Source organism: Pseudochaenichthys georgianus, chromosome 1 (assembly GCF_902827115.2).
Source record: "Pseudochaenichthys georgianus chromosome 1, fPseGeo1.2, whole genome shotgun sequence".
In the NCBI taxonomy this organism is placed as follows: domain Eukaryota; kingdom Metazoa; phylum Chordata; class Actinopteri; order Perciformes; family Channichthyidae; genus Pseudochaenichthys; species Pseudochaenichthys georgianus.
Genome location: NC_047503.1, coordinates 34,108,420 through 34,134,925, shown reverse-complemented (window position 1 = coordinate 34,134,925; position 26,506 = coordinate 34,108,420). Strand labels below are relative to the sequence as shown.

The 26,506-nt window shown below is 43.9% G+C and overlaps 1 protein-coding gene across 2 annotated transcripts in view; it reads left to right on the top strand.

Annotated features, from left to right (window-relative positions):
- sdk1b (sidekick cell adhesion molecule 1b) overlaps positions 1-26,506 on the top strand; it is a 281,269-nt gene that overhangs the window by 145,650 nt on the left and 109,113 nt on the right. The window contains exons 6-7 of one of the 2 annotated variants that reach the window (XM_034084730.1): positions 17,400-17,426; positions 23,340-23,442. In XM_034084730.1, the coding sequence (XP_033940621.1) occupies positions 17,400-17,426; positions 23,340-23,442 (130 nt within the window). The remainder of the gene's footprint in view (positions 1-17,399; positions 17,427-23,339; positions 23,443-26,506) is intronic. The other variant, XM_034084739.1, reaches the window with a different exon arrangement.

The following is a 26,506-nucleotide window of genomic DNA, read 5'->3' as shown; positions in this document are numbered from 1 at the left end:
AAAATCTCTTTTATTGATATTAGCTTTATTGATGTTATGCTTCATTATTCTGATCATTACTGTAAATTGAACGCTGGCTTTACATTTAGAGGTGAATGCTATATTGTTATTCATTTGGAGTAAGTGACTATTCTGTTTACTGAGCTAAGATCAGCTAAAGTTGTAATTGCACAGACTGACACAACTTGGAGTGTGCAGCCTTAAATGTTCAGAGATGCCAAATAAAACCTCAAAACCAAAAAAAAGAAGGTTTATGACAATGATTAATTATCCGGTAGTTTTAGCTGTCGGTCTGTACTCAACTGCTATCTTGCTCCTCCAACGTAGCGGGCTGGATTGAGATGTGAGCAGAGCTCTCACCAGATTGTTTAGACTATTCATCTGTAGTTCTTCTTGAAGACCAAGGGGACACGATCCTTGCTCACAGTTTTTCTAGGTAACAGCCTACAGTTCAATGGTAGTGGGCTAACTCACAAATACATTTCCACCTTCAAAATCTAACTACAGTGTACAGTAGAGCCCTTCCTACACAAAGATAACATCAGTTGCTATGCCAAATCAGGCCAAGGGCGTAACATGGTGGGAAGAATAGCCCCTTTTCCACTTCATATCCCTCTGCACGACACCCATCTTTTTGAAATCCGTCCACAGACACAGAAAAATAAACACTCCAGGAGCACATTTCACCACTTTCACAAACACACACGCACGCACACACACACACGCCAGTTTACAGCATTGATTCAGCCCTTGATTTTATTGGGGGCAGTTGGGAACAGGGAGGTTGTAGGGACGAGACAATTTATGTTTTATGGAGGTCACTGTGTAAATGGCTATGTGAGTGTGAATTGTGTACATAAAGTGTCTCGATACATTTGTTTAGTTGGAGAAGTTCAGCAACGTCTACTCGCACAAACAGAAGCGGGGTTAGGATGGAGGAACACATTGACATTGTGGAGCATGTAGGGGTAAACAACGTAGTATATGTACCACCAACATCTGTATTCCTCTAGGAAAATACTTGAGAAGTTCCCTAAGAGAGATTTAATGCACGAGCACACACGAAACACACACGGGATGCTGAATAAGTGTCAAGTGCGCAGATAAGAAGCACGGTGCTCGTGATTTTAATGATCCTGTCAGTCACACGGCTGTTCCTTATCGCCACATCGCTGTACACCCTGCAACCCAAGTGTGTGTTTGTGTGTGTTAGTCAAGTCAGTATGCATGACAGTAATATAGTGAATAATAGTTGTATTCCATCTCAGTCCTCCTTATGTTGGATGCTGTGTACATCTAGTCAGACAATTTATAGTTTCCCCCACTGTACTCATCACTGTGTAAAAATGCGTGAGTCTCCACGACTTAAAACCAAGCCACCCAATGAGATAAACTGTTCATATGCCAGCTTGTTTCCGCACATACTGGCTATATTCAGCGTTTTTATAAACCATTTTCCGAGTATTCAGAATATAAATGAAATATTATTGTGCATGCAAACACGTTGATTGTCTGTGTGTGTCAGTGCTTCCAGTGGAGAGTTATTATAACAGGTTATTGGGGCAGCAGGCCAGTCAGCAGATGTTCATTTGAAGCAATAGAAGTGGAAGGGAAAAGAGAGATTGAAGGGAAGAACAGCGCTGGTGAATGATGGGGCAGAGCGGCAAAAGAAAGATTGGATTGGAGAAACAGAAGGAAGATAAAGAATGAGTAAATGGGATGAGAGATGATGAGGTGCTGAGGAAGGGGAAATATGTTTAACGGTAAAGGGAAGGAGGCAAAGAGAGAGGGTTGATGGTGTCATTGCTTGCTTGACTTAATGTGTCTGGGTGTAGGTGTGTAGGAGAGAGTGATATGGATGCAATTTGCTGTGATATTATATATTCAAAACAATTCAGTTGAGAAAGTGTTTTATTTTGCCAGTGGTTCAAAGGGTAGAGCATGTTGTCCACACACCACAGGGTAGGCTCCTCCTGTCTGCATGTCTCAGAGTCCTGGAGCGACATACTTAACACCGGTTATTATCCAATCCAGGTGTGAGAATAACAGGGAAAATATAAAGCACTTTGCATAAAACATGCACATTGCAGACACTCAAATATTTGCCAAATAATTGTGGAATATTTCAAAACAAATTTGCATTTGTCCTAAAAGGATTTCATAAGCGCAACAGGCTGTGCCATGTAACCCAGTAGAAGGCTTTATTATTACATTTCCTTCTAATCTATTGGATGCCCCCCGGCCCCAAGTAACTCTTTGGATAAACAAAAATGTGGACCAGGTGAAAAATATATCTCAAGTCACCTGTGAGTATAATTGCGCAATAAAGGATAAATATGACAGTTTTTGAGGTAGAACACATAATTAAAGTTCTGGAAAATACCATTTATAAGATATACTCTACCTCGATTTAGCAAAAACCAGATTATAGGTGAAATTGAAATATATTACAACATTTGTAGATATATATACATATATTTTATCTTTGAGATCTCAGTGCATTATAGAGATTAAACATCATTTTAATCACAACAAAATCACTAGTACACTAAATAGATTGATTAAGCTTAATAGTTCCACCTTCAACAATTCAGCAGCAACTGAAAAAACTTAATTTAAAGACCTCTTTATCGCTTTTTCAAGAGTGTATGGTCGTATCAAATGATCAGGGTCAAGAGAATAATGCCAACATGCTGTCAATAAGTCATATTCAAACATTGATAATTATAGAGCCAGTTATGTTTCTCATTCCAACACAAAAAAGTGCAGATATTCACAAAAACAAACGCTTAAATGTCAAGTACACATAAATCCCATTTGTTCATTAGCTTGTTACTTACACCATGATCTGAAATACTGTGTGGGTGGTGCTTCTGTTAAAGCATCACTGAAATGCATCCACGTTTTTTACACCCGTTTACACATTCAGATACACACACTCATACAGCGTCGAGTGTGTGTTTGTCCTCTTGTCCCCTGCGCTATCAATGTATACGCAACTAAATGTTTTATCAGGGTTTAAGGGCAACGTCCTCGCCGATAATTAGTGGAAGAAGAAAAGTGAATGGGGCTGAGGCAGAGCAGAGGGATGAAGACAGAGAGGGATGGGGTACCAGAGAAACTCACAGAAGGAGAGGCGAGCCGAGAGCAAGTGCAACATTGGGAAAGCTTTTGAAGACAATAGAGATGGATAGGAAGGAAGAAACAGAGGCAGAGTGTAAAAGTTGAAGATTGAGAGGGGAGACTGAAAACAAGAATAGATCAACAGGGCCTTTAATCCAAAAATAGTTTCCGCCTTTCTCTGCCTTCTGCCTCATCCCTACAATCCTCCCCGCCACTTCCTTCTCCCCCGCCTGGTAGTTTAGAGTGATTGAAGAACAGAGCTAGATGTGTGTAGCCTCCATGTACACCACACACACACACACACACACACACACACACACACACACACACACACACACACACACACACACACACACACACACACACACACACACACACACACACACACACACACACACACACACACACACACACACGCAGCAGTGTGTGTTCACAAGGACATATTGTGATCCAGGGACAGACAGATGATGTCCATTACCAGGCCGAGCTGTCCGGAGTCAGGCGGAACAGCTGCAGCCAGATCTCACTGATCTATAACTGTTTTAATGAATCTATTATAGCCAGGCCCGACCAATCAATCTCTGAGCTGCTTAATCAATTAGGCCATAAATCACACAGAGCCTAACTGTTCTTGCCCACAAGAGCGATTGCTTTACATACACAGACATGAAGACACGGGCACGCACGCATGTACACTTTTACCTCAAGTATAGACACAAAGTCAGTCAGTGGGGAAGTGATTATTAGAGTCAGCTTTTCTCTGTCACTGCAGGAGGCTAACACTCTGCATAATTACATATAGCTTTGTTTGGAGACAATTTGAATACTTTCACAAGAAGTACACCTGGATGAGATGTGCCTCACATTCAGATGAACATAATGTTTTATACAAGATACTGCAGGGTGATATTCGCAGATAATGAGATTATTTCTATTCTATTTCCTGGTTTTGGTTATTTTATCGGTGTGAGAATATAAGCTTCTCAAACTAGGAGGGTTTGGAACGTTGGTCTGGCAAATAAGCAAATGGTCACCTCGGGGGTTTTGATGGACATTTTGCACAATTCCCTGACATTTTATAGACTAATTACTTGCACCACATTAAGATTGTTGATCACATTCTAAAAATGATTTGGCTGTGAGGACTGTGCCGACCAACTTGGACTCTGTTTCCAGTTCTTGAAAGTTAAATCCAAGTCTGAATGATTGTATAGAGAGATGACAATGTTAATAATTTCATGCCAAAAAATGCTTAAATGGCAAATCTGTACACCAGGGATCACCAACTACATTTGTCCAAGGGCCGAAATGTAACCAATAGACACTATCGCGGGCCAGCGATTTTTATATAGCCCAGAATTTTATAAATAGTATTCAGATTACTTTTGGAATACTTTCTTTTTCCTTAACAGATGGGTATGTTATGGTGAACAGGAGACACTTATTTTACTGTTTTCATGGATTATCAAGAACTCATACACAACATCTTGGTGTCATTCTGGACAGCTCTCTCATCTGCACCCCACATAAAAAACATCACCCGGACTGCATTCTTTGTACTGTCTTAAAACCTTTCCTTGGGATATGTTATGAATTGTAAGGTGTCCTTGGGTGCTTTGAAAGGCGCTCCTAAATAGAATGAATTATCATTATTATTTATTATCTGAAACGATGTAATCACTTTTAAAACTGTTTCCAGTCACTTGCCCCATGCATTCAGCAGCAGCAGGCCATTCACTTTGATTTCATCCCGTTATGAAATGTCATCATTTCGACAATAAAGAAATGATACATAAACGTTATCTTGCACATTTTATCCAACCATCTCCGTTTCTAACTTTCAATATATTTTAAAAGAGATCTCTCTCTCATCTGCATGCGGGGGCGGGGCCTCACAGACACGCTGCATCTCTCTCGCTCACAGACATGCTGCAGCGTAGTGCAGTGTGCACACAGTTCTGCCGGTAATGACTATTACATTTTGTGAGGAAACCTTTCCACCAATAATTCCAATAAGTATTCCAAAATGTATTCACTTCAGGTTTACGAAAGTAACTGTAATCAGATTACTCGTTTTTCAAATGTAACGCCAGCTGAATACAGTTAGCCTACTTGATTTTTGTATTCTGATTACGTAACGCTGGCCTGTTATGTATTCCGTTACAACCCAACCTTGCTTCTAGGCTACTGTCCCGCAGCTCCAGCCTCTCTGTTGGACTCTGTCGCAGCGGGGCTACTGCTGTGGTGCGGAGCGCATTAACCAGACTCTTCACAACGAAAGATCACTTCTTCTTCAGGGGAGGGAAGGTTTCACAGTACGCAGTCTACTGTCCCGCAGCTGCTGCCTCTCTGTTGGACTCCGGTACTGCACCTTACTCACGAAACGTTGTAAACAAAGAAATGGGTGGGGGGCGAACGCAGTAACCACTCCGCCAACACCACAGTCACCCCCTTCGTGCGGGCCGGATGAGAATGTCTGGCGGGCCGGATGTGGCCCGCGGGCCGCCAGTTGGTGGTCACTGCTGTACACTATCGGTTTTGGGCATATCAGATTGTGTGAAGGAGGTGCTAGTGGAAAGCAAAGCAACGACACAGCTTCAACTCGCTCTAACTTTTCTGAAAATGTAGCCTAAGAATGAACAAGTGTTGCCCTTAGCTCTGCAAGATTGTGAGGTGGATAGGAAAATCATGAAATGTCAATTTTCGCAAAGGAAGTTTGAGGTAAATACTTAGTAGCATTTGTGGCGGGAATTTCTTTATCAAATGTGGATAGAGAATCAAACCAATCAGCTGTCTTTGTCGTATTTTATTTCTTGCAAGAAAGTTCAGTCAGTCATACAGAGAGCATACAGTCTGCAGAGTGAAAGACGAAGGATAGAGGTTGGGTTCCATATATAACACCGAGAGAGGACAAAGGGAGGGGTGACACTCGGTGATAATGAAAGGAGCATTCTGGAAGGTAGGGAGGTGGGGAGGCCATATCAGGATGTTCTCAGTTCACCTGAGTTGAAGGTCATACTGTTGGTGCACATAGAGTGTAACTAACAACATTGCTACAAATCTTCTTAATAAGGAATGTTCCCAAGCTTAGCTAGGATGTGAGAAGTAGTAAATATAGATAAACATTAGCAAATAAGAATCACACAATGATATTATTAAAGTAATTAAGTGAGTATAATATTACACATTATGTTAGCTTGCCAGTGTATTCTGGGAGATTTCCTGATATTTTCAGGTGAGCTGTTTTTCAATGTTTGTCCTAGAATCAGCGATCAGAGGAAGTGTCTCGAAATGCGATATAGATCCACAGATCTTGACTGACAACCATTCAAGATCTGATGGTGAACTTTGGTCAGAGATCCTAAAATGGTTTAAATAGAGTATTTATGGTTTGAATATTACATTAAAAAAAATCCTAACCGACAGCCTTTAAGATTGTGCTTTGGTTGTTGGTATAACAAAGTGTGGTTCCCTTTAAGGGAGTTTCCAAAAGGTGATCAATAGATTCTTAGTACAGTATTCACATTTGTATCTCCAGACTCTACAGTCACCAAAGACTGTATGCCAGTGTCTTAAGGAAGTACCAAAGGAAATGCCAGGACATGTTGCCCTCCATTGATCTGTCACAGTGCTCCAGGCTCCTGCCCCCGCTCGCTGCCATGCAGTAAATGAATGGACTGTGTCAGAAAGCAGTAAGAGCTTAACTGAAAAACCACTTGATTGTAAAAAGAGGCACTTAAAATTTAGTATCCTCTTGTATATTATGAGGCTTATTTACTTATGCCGAGGGTCTCTTAAGTCACAGTGGTACACGTCTGTGGGACAAAAAGAAGAGCCAGCAGAGAGGAAGAGAAAGACGAAGAAGTGAATACCCTGCAGCAAACTAGATGATGAAGACAAAAAGGAGGGAAACAACGTGATTTAATAAAGATGCATCTTTCTTGTCTCTTCTGGTCTCTTCTCCATCTGCTATTTCACCCTGAGGTGGTGGGCACACCACATCACTGCCTTTGAAAGCTCCACCTTTTGGCTCCAACTTCCCCCTGTCTTCCCCACGTCTTTCATCCCTCATGTCCTCTCTCTTGCCTTTTTAATATTTCTGCAAGATCAGAGGCTTCCTATTTTTGTCTCTCTGTGTCTTATCAGAGGTACACACTTGCAGAAGCAGCACTCTTCCTTTGAATTGGAAATGATAGGACTTTTTTTTCATGCCATCATTAGGCTCACAGTGTGAATTGAACATTTACATCTATTTCCCATTGAGAGTACCATATAATGAACACATTGTACTTCTGTCTGGCTTGATGTTTGTTTATCAATTTCAATGACACATTTCTATTTAGCGTCTCTTTTCTGTGCTCTTTGTACAACTCTTGATGTGATGAGAGGTCATGTTTAACAAGGGATTGGCGTGCACATCTGAGTGCAGGCATCTGTTTGGGCACAAAGAAAGAAAGACGAAGAGGAGGACGAAAGGCACGGATAATCTTACCTTTATTCTTTCAGACAGTGAGCAGAGAGAATGTCAAAACCTGGTGACATTTTGCATTCCACACAAGGATGATTGACACCAACATTTACCTGTATGTGTATGGCAGACCGAGCTGTGCATACGTGTGTGTGTGTGTGTGTGTGTGTGTGTGTGTGTGTGTGTGTGTGTGTGTGTGTGTGTGTGTGTGTGTGTGTGTGTGTGTGTGTGTGTGTGTGTGTGTGTGTGTGTGTGTGTGTGTGTGTGTGTGTGTGTGTGTGTGTGTGTGTGTGTGTGTGTGTGTGTGTGTGGACTTGATTGACATGGTAAATTGGAAAGGTCAACTGATGCTAGTGTTTTGTTCCAGACAGGCAGACAGCAGGAAGATGTAACCTTCCCAGAGTCCACATTTATGGAGAGAAGGAAAATCCGAGCAAAAGACTTTTAAGATTTAAGATTTAATATATAAACCTGCTCACTGCTGTTTATATTCTCTGTATAAATGATGAATCTCCTACATTCTGGTCAGATTTACAGAGTGACTACTGGGTATCAGGAGAAGAAGCATTCGGACTATGACTTCTTACCATCTCGGTCCATCTGGAATTTTCCGAGGTGTGAGGTCAACACTCTAGCCAGCTTATTATTTTACTGGGCTTAAGTGTGTGTGTGTGTGTGTGTGTGTGTGTGTGTGTGTGTGTGTGTGTGTGTGTGTGTGTGTGTGTGTGTGTGTGTGTGTGTGTGTGTGTGTGTGTGTGTGTGTGTGTGTGTGTGTGTGTGTGTGTGTGTGTGTGTGTGTGTGTGTGTGTGTGTGTGTGTGTGTGTGTGTGTGTGTGTGTGTGTGTGTATTAGGGCTGTCCCGAATACCATTTTTCGGGCTCCGGATATTCGGTAGTAATCAGCAGCGAATATTCGAATATTCGGTGCGGAGAGATTTGTATTTTTTTTTTAATACATTTTTTTTTCACATTTTTTTTTTTCACATTTTTTTTTTTTCCCCAAAAGGTTTCATAACACGCTCCGAATCCGAGACACCTGACAACACGCTGTTAAGCAGAAGCGCAGATAGAGCATACTATTACGATTTATATGTATTTATTGTATCAGTACTCGCAAACATTAAAACTAAATGTGTCCTCTGCATTTAACCCAGCGCAGCACCCGGGGACCAAATCTGGTTCCACATTCCGTCTATAACATTTTACAACCTGAACAGTCAAACAAAGATACAAAACACATATTTCAGCTGCCAGCTTCATGTTGCTGGCATTGTCGTGGACAACGGCTACTCGCTTATAATTCGGAATGGCAAAGGCGTCCGCCACTTCTCCAAGCTGTTCTGCAATATTTACTCCCGTATGGTTTACTTCCATTACTTTGGTTTCCAAAACAAAGTTACAGAGTTTCCACTCGCGAGTTATGAAATGACAGGTGACAGCCATATACGCCTCCATACGCACCGAGGTGGTCCAAATGTCCGTTGTAAAACTTACGGCAGTTGAGTTTTCAATCTGAGTTACAATTTGGTCTCGGTGATCGCTGTACTTCAGAGACATGGCATCTAAAATACTGGAGCGTTTGGGGACAGTGTAGCCGGGCTCCATCTTCTTCATTAATTTTCTGAAGCCTTCGACTATGTAAATGGGTCTCATATCCATAGCGATGAAATGTACTATGGCATCTGTTATCTCTATCTTTCTTTTCTCCGTTATCGTTTTTTTTAACTGTAGGGTCTGCTGTATTGTTGAGGATGTTGATGGCTGGGATGCGTGGGGATGCACCTATGGCCACAATGTATTATTAGGCTGAGCTACTCAACTTTATGCCAATAATTGCCTTAGCCCCAGATGTTCCCACATTACTCCTATTATTTTCACTATGCTGATAAAATTAAAAAACTAATATAAAAAAATAATTCGGTTGCTTGCTTGCAACTATTTTCCAAGCAAAGTAAGTGCACGTTTTTATCATGTTTAACGTTACTGTTTAAACGGCGGATAAAGCAGCTTCATCATGGCAACTTCACAACAGCTAAGCTAAGCTAGGTTACAGCATCCAGGTGACGTTGTTGTGCCACCGTGGTAGGCCAGTTTCTTATCACATATTTGGCACACTGCCTTCTTTTTACCGTCGTCCAATTTAAAATGGTCCCACACAGCTGAAGTCTTCGGCATTTTATGGGTGAAACGAGGTGAAGCGAGGTGAAGCGTGCCATTTGCGTTCGTGACTGTGAACAGTGAACGCAATGTCAGGAGCACAGGCTGAGATTGTATATATTTCCGCATTTTAACAGTGCAATTCAAAAGTATAAATATAGTATAAGAATATGGCAATTCGCCTTTATTAATAGCATACATTTAGAAAAATATATTAATTTGTTTGAAAAATATTTTTTTGTTTGAAAAAACAAAAAAAAACGAATATCCGAATAATGAAATTGAAACCCGAATAGTTGGCCAACGAACGAATATTCGAATAGTCGAATATTCGGGTACAGCCCTAGTGTGTGTGTGTGTGTGTGTGTGTGTGTGTGTGTGTGTGTGTGTGTGTGTGTGTGTGTGTGTGTGTGTGTGTGTGTGTGTGTGTGTGTGTGTGTGTGTGTGTGTGTGTGTGTGTGTGAAGGTGTGAAGGTGAAGGTGAAGGTCTGTGTGTGTGTGTGTGTGTGTGTGTGTGTGTGTGTGTGTGTGTGTGTGTGTGTGTGTGTGTGTGTGTGTGTGTGTGTGTGTGTGTGTGTGTGTGTGTGTGTGTGTAGGTACATCGGGTCCATGGGTCCTTTTGTTTCTCTCTGTGAATGTGTCAGGATTAGAAATTGGAGTGTGGCACGTGTTTGATATGAAATTCAAATAGGTCTGTGTGTGTGTGTGTGTGTGTGTGTGTGTGTGTGTGTGTGTGTGTGTGTGTGTGTGTGTGTGTGTGTGTGTGTGTGTGTGTGTGTGTGTGTGTGTGTGGACTTGATTGACATGGTGTGTTTTTAGTGCAGGAGACGGGAACAGAGTGAGGGCAGAGTGAGGGGAGAGTGAGATTGACAGGGTAAATTGGTATGGTAAGGGTTTTGAGGTTGAACTCTGGGTTTATAAATTCCGAAAGAGAGGGAGAGAGAAAGAAAAGATTCAAACGTGTTGCTATAAAAGTTTCCCCTTCGCTCAGGGAAGTGTGACAGTGGATGCCGATGTGGGTGGATGCGGTGAACAGTGCAAAGCCGAGTAGGAGAATAGATTGTCACCAAGGGCAAAGGGGTGTCTGGTTGTATGTAGATGGAAAGGTAAGAAGCAAAGCCCAGAGGGGATGTTTGTGTGTCAAGGGACATGGGGGGGGGGCAAGGTGAGTCAAGGAGGTTTGGGGTTGCTGCAGCAAATAGGTGACCCACGGCTGGGGACTGAAGGGTCAGCACCGCAGGAAGGAAACACAGTGAGACATGGCACACATAGCAACAACAGCCTTTACACACACACACACACACACACACACACACACACACACACACACACACACACACACACACACACACACACACACACACACACACACACACACACACACACACACACACACACACACACACACACACACTCACACACACACACACACACACACACACACACACACACACACACCACACACACACACACACACACACACACACACACACACACACACACACACACGGAGACACAAGACACAAACTCACAGAGGGAAGGTTACATCACACAGGACTGTTGTATTGAATAGCAGATAATAAAAATGCTGTACTTATTCCCAGGTGTACTCACACAACAGTGGATACACACACTGTGACGCACACACACACACACACACACACACACACACACACACACACACACACACACACACACACACACACACACACACACACACACACACACACACACACACACACACACACACACACAAGCAGAGGACATGACCTGCTTGGTTGGTCCTGAATACACAATAGTGAATTCATGAATACAAATCATACGCAGGGCTAAGAAACACTTAGGCACACGCTAATATTCACATCACCTTAAACTGTATTTTAAACACATCACATTAATATCAAATGTAATCCCAGAAAGCCTCTCTGAAGAACCAGCACCTTACCGTGGTAGAGAGGTTTGTGTGCCCTGATGAACCTGGGGGCTGTGTTGTCTGGAACCTTGTGTTCCTGGTAGGGTCTCCCATGGCAAATTGGTCTCAGGCAAGGGGCCAGACTAAGATTGGTTAAAAACACCTCATGAAAGGAAAACCAAGAAGTGAGGATACCCGGCCCGGAGGAAGCCCGGGGTCCCTTTCTGGAGCCAGGCCCAGAAGGAGGACTCGTCGGCGAGCGTCTGGTGGCCGGGCTTGCCACGGAGCCCGGCCGGGCCCAGCCCGAAAAGGCAACGTGGGCAACACCTCCGCTTCTCCGTCCCGCGGGCCCACCACCTACGGGAAACAACGATGGGGTCGGGTGCGGTGAAAAGTGAAAGCGGAGGGTCTCGACGGACCAGACCCGGGGCGACAGAAACTGGCTTTGGGGACGTGGAACGTCACCTCTCTGGGGGGGAAGGAGCTTGTGCGGGAGGTGGAGCGTTACCAGTTGGATCTGGTTGGGCTCGCCTCTACGCACACCGTCGGCTCTGGAACCTTACTTCTGGATAGGGGTTGGACTCTATTCTTCTCCGGAGTTGCTCAAGGTGTGAGGCGCCGGGCGGGTATGGGGATACTCACAAGTCCCCGGTTAGGTGCTTCGTTGTTGGAGTTTACCCCAGTGGACGAGAGGGTCGCCTCCCTACGCCTGCGGGTTATGGGGGGGAAAACTCTGACTGTTGTGTGTGCTTATGCACCCAACAGCAGTTCAGAGTATACGGCCTTCTTGGAGACCCTGGAAAGAGTCCTGTATGGGGCTCCTGAAGGGGACTCTTTAATCTTGCTGGGAGACTTCAACGCACATGTGGGCAATGATGGAGACACTTGGAGGGGCGTGGTTGGTAGGAACGGCCCCCCTGATCTGAACCGGAGTGGTGGTTTGTTACTGGACTTCTGTGCTAGTCATGGATTGGCCATAACAAACACCATGTTCGAACATAAGGATGCTCATAAGTGTACGTGGTACCAGAGCACCCTAGGCAGAAGGTCCATGATCGATTTCGTTATCGTATCATCGGACCTGAGGCCGTATGTTTTGGACACTCGGGTAAAGAGAGGGGCGGAGTTGTCAACTGATCACCATCTGGTGGTGAGTTGGGTCGAGTGGCGGGGGAAGCCTCTGGATAGACCTGGTAAGCCCAAACGTGTAGTTCGGGTGAACTGGGAACGTCTGGAGGAGGCCCAAGTTCAGGAGGCCTTCAACTCGCACCTCCGGCGGAGCTTTTCGGGCATTCCTGTGGAGGTTGGGGACATTGAACCAGAGTGGTCGGTGTTCAAAGCCTCTATTGCCGAAGCCGCGGCGGGGAGCTGTGGTCTCAAGGTCCTAGGTGCCTCAAGGGGCGGTAACCCTCGAACCTCCTGGTGGACACCGGTGGTCAGGGAAGCCGTCCGACTGAAGAAGGAGGCCTTCAGGGATTTGTTATCCCGGGGGACTCCCGAGGCAGTTGCAAGGTACCGACAGGCCCGAAGGGCAGCAGCCTCATCCGTGGCCGAGGCAAAGCAGCGGGTGTGGGAGAAGTTCGGAGAAGACATGGAGAAGGACTTTCGGGCGGCACCAAAGTTGGAAAACTGTCCGACACCTCAGGAGGGGGAAGCAGGGAACCATCCAAGCTGTGTACAGTAAGGATGGGACGTTGTTGACCTCAACTGATGGAGTGTTAGGGCGTTGGAAGGAACACTTTGAGGAACTCCTGAACCCGACAACTCCGCCCTCTATGTTAGAGGCAGAGCTGGAGTATGACGGGGGATCAACGCCAATCTCCCGGGGGGAGGTCACTGAGGTCGTCAAACAACTCCACAGTGGCAAAGCCCCGGGGGTGGATGAGATCCGCCCGGAAATGCTGAAGGCTCTGGGTGTTGAGGGACTGTCATGGTTGACACGTCTCATCAACGTTGCGTGGAAGTCGGAAACAGTACCGAAGGAGTGGCAGACCGGGGTGGTGGTCCCCCTTTTCAAAAAGGGGGATCAGAGGGTGTGTGCCAATTACAGAGGCATCACACTACTCAGCCTCCCCGGGAAAGTTTACTCCAAGGTACTCGAAAGGAGGGTCAGGCCGATTGTCGAACCTCAGATTGAGGAGGAACAATGCGGATTCCGTCCTGGTCGTGGAACGACGGATCGGCTTTTTACTCTCGCAAGGATCCTGGAGGGGGCTTGGGAGTACGCTTATCCGGTCTACATGTGTTTTGTAGACTTGGAGAAGGCGTATGACCGAGTTCCCAGGGAGTTACTGTGGGAGGTGCTGCGGGAGTATGGGGTGAGGGGGTCTCTACTCAGGGCCATCCAATCTCTGTACTCCCAAAGCGAGAGCTGTGTCCGGGTCCTCGGCAGTAAGTCGGACCCATTTCCGGTGAGGGTTGGCCTCCGCCTGGGCTGCGCTTTGTCACCAATCCTGTTTGTAATATACATGGATCGGATTTCGAGGCGTAGTCGTGGGGGAGGGGGTCTGCAGTTCGGTGGACTAAGGATTGCACCACTGCTTTTTGCAGATGATGTGGTTCTGATGGCTTCATCGGTCTGCGACCTTCAGCACTCACTGGATCGGTTCGCAACCGAGTGTGAAGCGGCTGGGATGAGGATCAGCACCTCCAAATCTGAGACCATGGTTCTCAGCAGGAAACCGATGGACTGTCCACTCCAAGTAGGGAATGAGTCCTTACCCCAAGTGAAGGAGTTCAAGTATCTCGGGGTCTTGTTCTCGAGTGAGGGAACAATGGAGCGTGAGATGGGCCGGAGAATCGGAGCAGCGGGAGCGGTACTGCAGTCGCTTTACCGCACCGTTGTGACGAAAAGGGAGCTGAGCCAGAAGGCAAAGCTCTCTGTCTACCGGGCCATTTTCGTTCCTACCCTCACCTATGGTCATGAAGGATGGGTCATGACCGAAAGAACGAGATTGCGGATACAAGCGGCCGAGATGGGTTTTCTCCGCAGGGTGGCTGGTGTCTCCCTTAGGGATAAGGTGAGAAGTTCGGTCATCAGGGAGGGACTCGGAGTTGAGCCGCTCCTCCTTCGCGTCGAAAGGAGCCAGTTGAGGTGGTTCGGGCACCTAGTTAGGATGCCACCTGGGCGCCTCCCTAGGGAGGTGTTCCAGGCACGTCCAGCTGGGAAGAGACCAAGGGGTAGACCTAGGACCAGGTGGAGGGATTATATCTCTTCGCTGGCCTGGGAGCGCCTTGGGATCCCCCAGTCAGAGCTGGTTGATGTCGCCAGGGAAAAGAAAGTTTGGGGCTCTCTGCTGGAACTGCTACCCCCGCGACCCGACCACGGATAAGCGGGAGAAGATGGATGGATGGATGGTAATCCCAGAAAGTGGTTTATGTGAACAAAGTGTGTAGAGATGAATCAGGATGGCACCATTTTCTTTCAAAGCAGCAGTTATCTCGGCAGTGAAATGCACATCAATAAACACATCGATAAAGACAACAAATTATCCCAAGCATTTCAAACTATAGTGGAAGTGGAAGTTACTGGAAAATGTGTTTAGTGGATTCAGCTCTATGAAAGTCAGATGCTTTGTTGTGTTGTTAACACTCACACACTCTCGCTCTTTTAGTTGTCCCCTGATGTCCCCATTGTTTCTCTGTCCCTGTTTGCAACTGAAGATGACTCAGTATGACGCATCATTTGAATACACACGCAAAATTGAACACCCCCCCCCAGACCAAAGCCTGCGTGTTTCTGTTTGTATGTCAGTGGGCATTTGTGTGCTGACCCTCTTTTAGACTCTCAAAAAAACTACTTTCCTAAACTGTTACTTGGCAGAACCGTGCTCGAGTTAAATGGCTATGTGGAAGTGTATTTCTATTAGACATGTTGGAAGTTTAACGAAGCAGTGTGCTTAGATCTATAGAGAACAGAGTCTACCTGCGCACCTGCATCCCTGCATCATTCCCTTCAACCATTATAAAAGCAGATTTAGTTTAGTTTAGATATAAACTTTTACGGTTTTGAAGCAGGACCTCCAGTATTTGGATCAAGTAGCCTACAGTATGAAAAATAAGGTTTGTCAAGTTTAGTAGCTAGCTACACCTGTTTTGTGTCAGATTAAAAATGTCACCTGACATAGTTATAATAACATTTGACTTATAATTACAAAGTTGCTAATGCAGTCGTTAAAGTCATAAAGTCTATTCCCCTGCATCATTTTAAAACTCGGCTGGGTGACATGCTGTTACTAGTCATGGTACCTGTCACTGTAAATAGAGTTTGTAAACTGTACCCTGTACATTATGTTGTATGTCATCCTTAATGTTGTTCTGTTGTGTTTATGTTACATGTGTAACTAATGTCCTGCAGGTCACCCTTGAAAAAGAGATCTTTTGATCTCAAGGGGCTTCACCTGGTTAAATAAAGGCTACAAACAAACAAACAATACCTTGAAGAGCTGTCGACTGGGTTTTCCCTATCCCATAAATGTGCCTCAGTATGTTATCCTCCTCTTCAATCATTCAAAATGAGCCACGGTCTTATGTTCAACAAATGATTTCACTTTTAAGCGACTGCTTTGGGTCCCTTAAAAATGTTCTGAGGGAAATGGTTACTAAGTACCCTCTAGCAAGCATAAGGGAATACTTAAGTAGCTAAGGGCAACCACTTAGAGATCAAAGGGTTTCCCTTACAACATCGTTAGGAAATCCTTATGGTGATTTTATTCAACACATTTTTTTGCCTAAGGCAAATGTAGATCAAAATTCAAAGTTGGTTGAAGCAGTTTTATGCAACCGGGAACTGACCTTTAATCCGGACTTTGAGCACTTGTCAGTTTCTGATACTCTCTGGACACTTTTATGTTAGTAACAAGAAAAAGTGACGTGCACAAAGATGCCTCGTTCACATCAGAATGTTTTGTCTTGCATACATTTTATCGATGCTTTAATATTCCTCCTCGGCTTGCTTGCCCACTCTTCATCACTTCCGCCATGCTCTGTATGTGTGTATGTATGTATGTGTGTGTGTCCATCACATTGGTTCAACACACTTTCTGTTTCTGTTCTGATCAAAATCTCGACTAAGGCCTTGACAACACACACAAACACACACACACACTCAGATGAAAGCATACCTACTGTATACACTCAAACCCACACCCAGTAGGTATTCAAGAGTCTGAGTGGATGAATAGCAGTGTGGAGGGGTAGTGTATTGATAGATGAATTGTGAATGTAGATTTTCTGCCAGCGGAATGTCAATTCCATCATTTTCTTGCAGCCTACAGTCTTGCTACCCCAAGACTTATGACAAATGCATGGAGAAAGGCAGTGGAGGGAGATAGAGGGAAGAAGTAAACAGTGAATGAGAGAGACAACATTTGGTAGCTGGCAGGTGATGGATGGCCTGCAAACAGCTTGTCTTCCTCTGGACTCCATGATAACATGCCGTTCGCTATTTCTCTTTGCTCTTCCTGCCTCTCATCCATATCTTGCTCTCTGCTTTTATGTGTTGCCGACTCTTACCGTTACTCTCAGAGGACTGTTCTTTTCTTTCTCCGAGACGCTTTTTAAACGGCTGTATTTTCTTTTGCTCTTATATAATATGTTTTTGCCAAAAATGTATTTTTGCTTCACTCTTAGGAAGCACCTGAAATCTAATGTATACCTCCTGTTTTTTGTCTTTCCCGCACTCTCGATCTTTGCTTTTGTCCCATTTCTTTTCATCTCATTCTCTCTGGCTGATGGACAGTTGGCAAGAAGAACCGAGGGTCAACAGGTAAAGAACCCATTTACATTTTCATTACCTTCCCGGCTCTTTCTCTGAGGCCCCTTCCTTTTCTCTCTCCATCTAAACAAATAATGCTACGACCTTGCACTCCCACAAGAAGGTCAGAGCTGAGGGTTGCTCGGCCAAATGCTTCGCTGCAAGTCACATCGGCAGCAGTTGTTGGTACATGCTGTAACAGATTTTACACCAGCGTTGTTGCACAGATTCTGTCTTGAGGCCAGTTAAAAAACATACAGTAGCAAACATCTAACCTCAAGGTCAGCCTGCATCAATGATAAAATATGTGTTAACATCCATTGCGACACATTTCTGGTTCAGTTTCCAACTTCTTTTTTTTCAACATAGCTTTCTACAAGGGAAGCTTTGGTTCTGTTTTATTTTGTGTCAGTTTCTCCAGTTTTCACTTGTTCCTGTAAATCGACACACTGGACTACATCAGACAACACCTGAAGCTCGACATTAATCTATGTTCAGTCACACAACTCATGTGGAATGTAATATTAAAGTAAATTAAAGAGTCAGATTCTCTTTAAAAAACAAAGCAATATACTGTATAGACCCACACAAAAGAATCCCCCCTAATGATCATTTATGACCGACTAGAAGTAGGTGCGAGATCGTAAGCGTGCAGCCAAGAGGAGGTTAAGAAAATATCAGACATATCATCGAAAAAGGGATCAACTTTGAATATTGTGTTTACAAACGCAATGAACCAATTCCCCTGGTTACTTGTATATTTAGTGTCAAGGCTCTGACCTCATCGCTCCCGGAAACAGGAAAACACTTGGAGTGGAGTGGAGAGAGACGATAATACCTTCTTACTTCGGGGAACATTAACTCGAAGCCACTACAGGTGGATGCTGCAGTGAAGATGGAGCTTTTGAGATGCTATAAGAACAGAAGCAGCCGTGCTGGTGTCAGCATCTCTCTGAGGGGAGCAGTAGGGTGAGCAGTGCACTGACGGCACACCCACGGGTGCCTCGGATACTGCAGGGAGTCTATTGCCTGACTAACTCGCAGGCTTCATTTCTTTGGGCGACACTTTGCAACATACGACCTGCTAACTCATTTTCACGTGAGCGTTGAGCTGGCTTAAACCATAGGCTTAAACACACCAAGTTGCAGGTCTTTCTCTTTACAGCATTTAGGCCTCCTCTGCAGAAAGACAGTGGGCCAAAGCACTTGCCATAAGAGTGTTTATCTCTGTGAAATGTAAACACTGAGTCACAGAGAATACAGTGTTACTTGCTATAATGTTCCTTCGTGGGCACATCTGTATTAAATTGAATTTGTGCAATTTTCACACATGGCCTTTTATCCCCTTTAGCGCACTCACCATGTGTAATTCCGATGTTAAAGTGACTTGTTTTATACTGAAAGAGTGAATCCCCTGAACCACTGTCATTCTTTTCACTGAGTTCTCCTATTTGTATCGAAAAAGTTTGCAGTCATGAAGCAATTGCACGTGCCCTAATTCCAGCATAGTGATGATGAAATGTTTCCTCATTATGTCACTGTGGGTTTTGTCAGGCGACCAAAAAACCGCAACTAATATAATACGGAAAATTAATCAAATATCATTGAGCACTCCCGAGAGCTTTACTCCTGCTCCTTCCTCGCCTTCTCTCCCGTCATCCCAGCTCCCTCATCACTCGTGTGACCCGATGACAGAGATAGATAGAGGCTTTGGCAGCTGAAGGAAGAGATGAATATTTTAAATCGGGCATCTTTCTCGGTCCTCTCCCTGCCTCCCATTGTCTGTGTCTGTCTCCCCCTGGGGCTCGGATCTTCTACTCTTGGTGTGCTGTGGCTTTATATGTGTGTGTGTGGCATGTCTTGGCTTGTGGTTTCATATTGGCATTCTAAGGCAAGTGTAGTCAGACGGTGACACTTAGCTGTCAGCATGCAGCATTAATGAGCGCACTGACACGCACAAACACTCACCATGCAGTATTCTCCGGAGAGATCAGCAAATGATCACCTTCTCCTCTCCATTTATTTTTGTACACTCTCCAAAAAACGTTTTAAAATGATTTTTTAAAAAGCTCTCCATATTTTTTAACTCTCATATCCAGTGTTTCGAGCTCTTTACTTTCCTCTTCAAAGTATTGCCCTCTTTTCTGCCTGCGTGCGTGCGTGTGAGTGCGTGTGTGCATAATGGGATGAGTGTGAGTTCACCGGTTCAGCCAGTTGCTCTGCTCTCTCGGTCAAAGATTAGTTTGAAAGGCTTAAAACACATAGATCTCCAGTCATAAACAGATTTATCTCACACACACACACACACACACACACACACACACACACACACACACACACACACACACACACACACACACACACACACACACACACACTGACTGACTGTCATACTGACACAATAGGCAGTGTGGAGTGACTGACAGATTTAATAGGAGAACAAGCTGTAATCTGAGAAAATCCATTCGACGAGGGATTACATTGTAATCTGTGGATGGAATAGCCGTTCATCTCTCTCTCTCCTCTCTCTCTCTCTCTCTCTCTCTCTCTCTCTCTCTCTATCTCTTTCCTGCCCTAAAGCTGCAACAATCCTTTAACACTGTTCCGTTTTTTTTATCGTTCCCATCCTTGATTTAATTTGGTATTTTTCTGCTTCAATCACACACACACACACACACATCCTCATACAGCTGTGTCACCTCATCTGTACTTAACTGTCAATCAGCGATGATTGCACTGAAGAGAGCATTGTGTCGGTGCGATGCGTCAGTGTCTCTCTGGTGCTAAATGATGCCCACATCCATGTGCAGACAGAAACATTTCCCCCCTCTCCTCATCTATTCTGATTTATTTTGTTAACTGCAAGAACAGCTCTCTTTTTTCATCCTCCCTCTCTCTTTCTGAAGCTTTTCAGCCCCAAGTTGTTGTTCTGATATTGCTTCGTTATTCTACATCTCTGCCTGCATTTTGTTGTTCTGCCCTCCTCCCCTCCATCGCTCCTTCTCTCTCTCTCTTTCTGCCACACGGTGTTTCTCTTCTACCATCATGTCTGTCACTCCAGGAAAGAGAAGACCATCTGCACATTCCCCCATCTACATACCCATCTCTCTCCTCGAGCCCTTTCCTTGCCCCTCTGTGTTCTCATGTGTGAAACCAGTGTTCCTGCGCTCCTGATTTGTCGGCCTTCTGCCCTCAGACTCACGGAGGTTCACGTTCCCCTCTGCTCATTATCACCGGTCGCTGCTGCTATTAAAGCTCCACTGATGGCTACTAGTCCCTGCCTGACCTCAGCCTGCTTCCCACAGTGGACAGCTAATGAACACTCTCCTCATGCTCTCTACATCTACCTGTCCACCGTCCCTCTGTCTCTCTCCGCCTTCCACCCACTCTCCACTCCAACACAGCTTCACTTCTTTGACATCAAACCTTTCAAATTGTAACGCACGTCCATCGTGCAAGATGTTGGTCAGTGAAATGAAATACACCAAACGGTTTTGTGTATGTATATATGGTGTTTGTGTGTGTGTGTGTGTGTGTGTGTGTGTGTGTGTGTGTGTGTGTGTGTGTGTGTGTGTGTGTGTGTGTGTGTGTGTGTGTGTGTGTGTGTGTGTGTGTGTGTGTGTGTGTGTGTGTGTGTGTGTGTGTGTGTGTGTGTGTGTGTGTGTGTGTGTGTGTTGGAGAAATGGAAGAAGGAAAGTGAAGAGAGAGATCTCAGCTGATACCGCGCATCTCTCCTTTTTATGTCACTTCACTTATCTTCCCCATTAATGACTCAACCTCGACCCTGAGTAAGAGCGTCAGAGAGTGTAGGTGTCAAGACGGTAGAGAGGATGCGTGTGTGCGTGCACGCGTCTCTTCGTGTTTCCACATGCCTTATTCCATGTGACAGTGGGATATGACTTGTCAGCTCTTTCTATCCGATAAAGAAGAGAGAATGAGAAGGAGGAATAAAGAGCAGCGAGTTAATTACCACCTTCCCTTCAAAGGGGAGATCAAAGCTGCTCCTCGCTCCCCCTGCCTTCCCTCGGTATTCCCCTTCCTTACATCCCAAACCCCCCCAACCCCTATCAGACTTATTAGCCTGTTAATTTGTAGTCCCTACTCCTCCCTCATTCATCGCTCATACACATAGTCATTGACTACGTTCACATGCACACCTGTATCACTTGTATTGTATTGAGAATACGCCAAAATATGAATTTGATTTGGGTCATCCAAACTGCCAATTTGTTTGAATATTGACTAAGGGCTATCAAGAGATTTGGGAAGTGTTGTTATTATTAGGGATAAAGGAGCCTTTTGCTGGACATGTACTGTATACGGCACATTTGTAATATGAATGTCAAATCGGGTTTGTGGTGTTGTTTGCTGTACAAAGCCTCTGTGCATGGTGCACTTTGCCAAAAATAAGCAAAGCTGGGGTACAGATACATGTCCCAAAATAAAAGAACACATTTCTCTTTGGAAGGGAAAAAAACATCCCAGTTTTAAACATTGAGAAAATCTTGTACTATTACAGGTTTTTGGGTTTGCACGAATATCGCAACACCAAACCAGAGTGTTATAGGGAATAAAATAGGACGGCTGTGTTTGCAAAGTCATTCAAGAAGGCCACTCGGGGAAACTTCTCAAAAATCCTTTTATGATTGCATGTTATTCAGAGTACTTATGGCTGCATCTGAACAGGATTATACTGTTGAAGTTTAATCTTAATATTCACTAGCCTTATAATCAGTGTTTTGTAGTGGGAATATGTTTTTGAGGGCCAATAACATAATATTTTTTTGCAGTAAACATCATCATTAAAAACTAAACTAAATGTTATCCATCGGCCCATTCTACTTATTTTATATTTTTCTGCTGAGCAGATGTTACACACTTCAAAGTGTGTCCTTTTGTTATGAGTGGCCATTCCTGCCATAAATCATACTCACACACACACACACACACAACCATAATCTTGCACACACACCACCATACTCGCGCACACACCTTCAAGGTAATAAATCATGCTTCACATATAATATTCACACCAATGTACTCTAAAAGTTATCATCGTAACTCACACACACCATCGTACTGTCTCCAATACATCATTATAACCCGTATATTAATGTTTTTCAGACAGAACAGTGGCATGTTTGACAAAGAGTCATATTTTTTATAAGAGAGAATTATGAGGTGTGTATGCGTGAGTGAAAATGTGCCGGGGATAAGAGACGAGGGAAGTTCTTAAGAAGTGGAAATGCATTTGGTATTTCATTTAAACTCTCTTTTGCTTCTATCAGACTCTGACATCCAATCTCATATACTACCATCTTCTCATATACACTGTCAATCACTTACTATTATCCTCTCTTACTTGCTGGCGTCGTTTCATATTGTGAAATGCTTTTTCATTTGTTCTTCTTTTATTTATGGCTCTTATTGTCACTCTGATCAACTGGTCACAGGAGGGTTTCTTTTTTGTATTTCTGTTAGCTATATATCAAGATAACTGCATCCTTTCAAAAGGTTGACAAAGACCGAACAGGTAGTATTGCTTTGTACAATTTATCTTTTAACTGAAAATAAAAAAAGAAGAATATTGGCCAACAGACGGGTTTAAGATGCACCCAATTTGGTCCGTCTGTTTTGCAGCAGAGTTCAGTTTTATCTATACAATTATCGCAGCAGTTTCAGTCAAGACTACAGTTAGCCCCAACACTTAAACACTCAAAGCATACAGTGCCTTCTCAGCGTTAGATAAAATAAAACAAATGACACTGTCACAGTGCGTGAATATACAGTAGACAAAGTATCATGGTGCTGATGTGCATCTGTTAAAGTGTATAGTTAGAGTGGGAGACTTTTTGTTTTGACATTTTGCTGCCGTTTGGGATTTATTGCTTAAACTCCCTCTCATATTTTCTCTTTCTGTCACAGATCCTGAATCAGAAGTTGTGGCTCCGGCGATTGTGATCGGACCCAAAAACACAACAGTGGTGGCAGGCAGCGAGGTGACGCTGGAGTGCATTGCTAACGCCAGGTATATTTTGTTCTGTTTTTTTGTTCACACACTCTCTCACACACACACATATTCCAAGTGCGAACAATTATTTTCTTGCTGGAGAGCAGTGTTTTCTTCTAGGGCAATTAGAGGACAACATATAAAGTCGTTGCTCAGCCAGTTTCTCCCTCTTGTATTAATGTTAAGACTGAAAGCACACACACACACACACACACACACACACACACACACACACACACACACACACACACACACACACACACACACACACACACACACACACACACACACACACACACACGTTCCTAGTTAACGTGAAGAGAAGAGAAGTTGGTTCAAAGTCCCTTCTGACATCAGCAGAGAAGCTGTTCACCAACAGTCCTCACTGGCCCACACACAGGGGCGACAGTCTAGTCAGATAACACAGATGTTTTTCAGAGCCAAACAGAACAAGTTCTACTTTATTTTCAAGAGTTTTCATTTACTGATCTGAAATCAGTTTCCTCTCATCTCAAAGATGAACACTGTCAAACCCCCTTTGTGTCCCAAACAAGTACAAAAGCAACTGAGCACTGTCAGACTTAATTAAAATTAAAATGATATCCTTCATTTCAAACTCATATGTGCATTAATTGGGTCAGATCTTTAATTAAAATATAATAATGAAAATCCATTATTACTATTAGCAAAGGCATTCTCCAACAATATGAACATTTAAATGGAGAAGCCATTTGATATTTCTTTTTCCTTTTTTTTAACACGCCTTTTTAGGTACATTTCACTTTTTGAAAATAGACATGAATTGACAAGAAAGTGCTTTTTATTCATGTACTTTGTGATAGTCTTTTTTTTTTACATTTTTTCAATATGATATGATGAAGACATGTTGCAATGTGCATTTGTTTTGATCACAGCTTGTGGCGTGTCTTTGTATTCCAACCCAACAACCGCGAGGCGAACCCTTCTCTCGAGACAAAGGGAGCACTTTACACCCGTTGAGATAGGGTGCAAAGTGCTCCTTTTGTGTTTTAACAAGAGTTTACCTAGGGGTTAAAGTAGCTGCATAACTTCTGCAGTTCTAGCCCGTGTTTTGTGTATCAAACACTAAACTCACTGACACCAACGCTGGAGGATGGAGGCAGGTTGGTTGAAATGTATCTTGGCCAGGCACAGTTTCATCCAAGTTTACACACAAGGATAACATTATCAATATCTAACATTTTGTAATGTGCTTTCAGAGGCATTGAAAAGAAAAGAGAGGCAGCTTTGGGCAGATAAAAGCACAATCCCAACAGGCGGTATTCACAGCTTTAGTTGCTAAACATGCTGTATTGAGTTTAACTGCACACTATTTCTTCAAGGTTTTTGCTTGATTATTAATCCGAGCTAGATGTGCTGCTCTGTGAGAGCTGAAGTCCCTTTAAATGTTTCTTTCTCAAACGCACTTGACCAGCACTTGACCACTTGGTAGCACTCAAGGTTCAGTATGAAAAAAGGAAGTGTCTAAAACATATCACACAGCACACAAAAAGTGAATATACATATACAGTTGCAAGAAAAAGTATGTGAACCCTTTGGAATTACCTGGATTTCTGCATAAGTTGGTCATAAAATGTGTTCTGCTCTTCATCTAAGTCACAACAACAGACAAACACAGTCTGCTTAAACTAATACCACACAAACAATGATATGTTTTCATGTTTTTATTGAACACACCATGTAAACATTCACAGTGCAGGGTGGAAAAAGTATGTGAACCCCTCGGCTAAAGACTTCTTCAAGAGCTAATTGGAGTCAGGAGTCACCAACCTGGAGTCCAATCAATGAGACGAGATTGGAGGTGTTGGTTAAAGCTGCCCTGCCCTATAAAAAATACACACCAGTTTTGAAGCATTGCCAGATGTGAACCATGCCTCGCACAGAAGAGCTCTCAGAAGACCTACGATTAAGAATGGTTGACTTGCATAAAGCTGGAAAGGGTTACAAAAGTATCTCTGAAAGCCTTGATGTTCATCAGTCCACGGTAACGGCCCGTCCACACTACAGCTTCGACAGCTTCAAAAACGGTTTCCAACGCGTCTGCCCATTCACTTTGAATGGGGTGACGTCACTTTTCGCCGAACTGCATTGTGGGAAGCAGAGCGGAGCTTTCCTGGCGTTTCAGGCTGCAAAAGTTGAGCAATGTTCAACTTTTGAAGCTTCTGAAGCTTTCGGTGGAAGCGTCAGCCAATCAAATCATATGCCAGTACAAGCTCTAGCCAATCAAACCGCTGCTTGTGTGTCAGGGGCGGGGGATTCATGTGATTGGTTGTTGGTCGGGCTTCAGACACGCTCAGCTCCAAGCTTTTTTTTAAGCTGTAGTGTGGACGGGCCGTAAGACAAGTTGTCTATAAATGGAGAAAGTTCAGCACTGTTGCTCCTCTCCCTAGGAGTGGCCGTCCTGTAAAGATGACTGCAAGAGCACAGCGCAGAATGCTCAATGAGGTGAAGAAGAATCCTAGAGTGTCAGCTAGAGACTTAAAGAAATCTCTGGCACATGCTAACATCTCTGTTGACGAATCTACGATACGTGAAACACTGAACAAGAATGGAGTTCATGGGAGGACACCACGGAGGAAGCCACTGCTGTCCAGAAAAAACATTGCTGCACGTTTGAAGTTTGCAAAAGAGCACCTGGATGTTCCACAGCACTACTGGCAACACATTCTGAGGACAGATGAAACCAACGTTGAGTTGTTTGGAAGGAACACACAACGCTATGTGTGGAGAATCCAAAGGGTTCACATACTTTTTCTTGCAACTGTAGTATGTGTAAACACTATTTTAGCAACAACACGATCCATTCTGATCACGCAAATACTGATCCACACGGTCAGACTCGTCTTCTTTTTAATTTAACACCATGTAATTGGATCTTTGCAGCCAACTCTATAACTGTAGACACATTAGCTCACAGTCTGCTGCATTTGTCCTGGAAGAAAAAGACCTCTCCACGGGGGGTATTTCTGATAGCAGAGAATCCACTGAAACATACTCACTCCAGAGAGATAATACTGTACCCAGGGAACAGAAATAAACTATT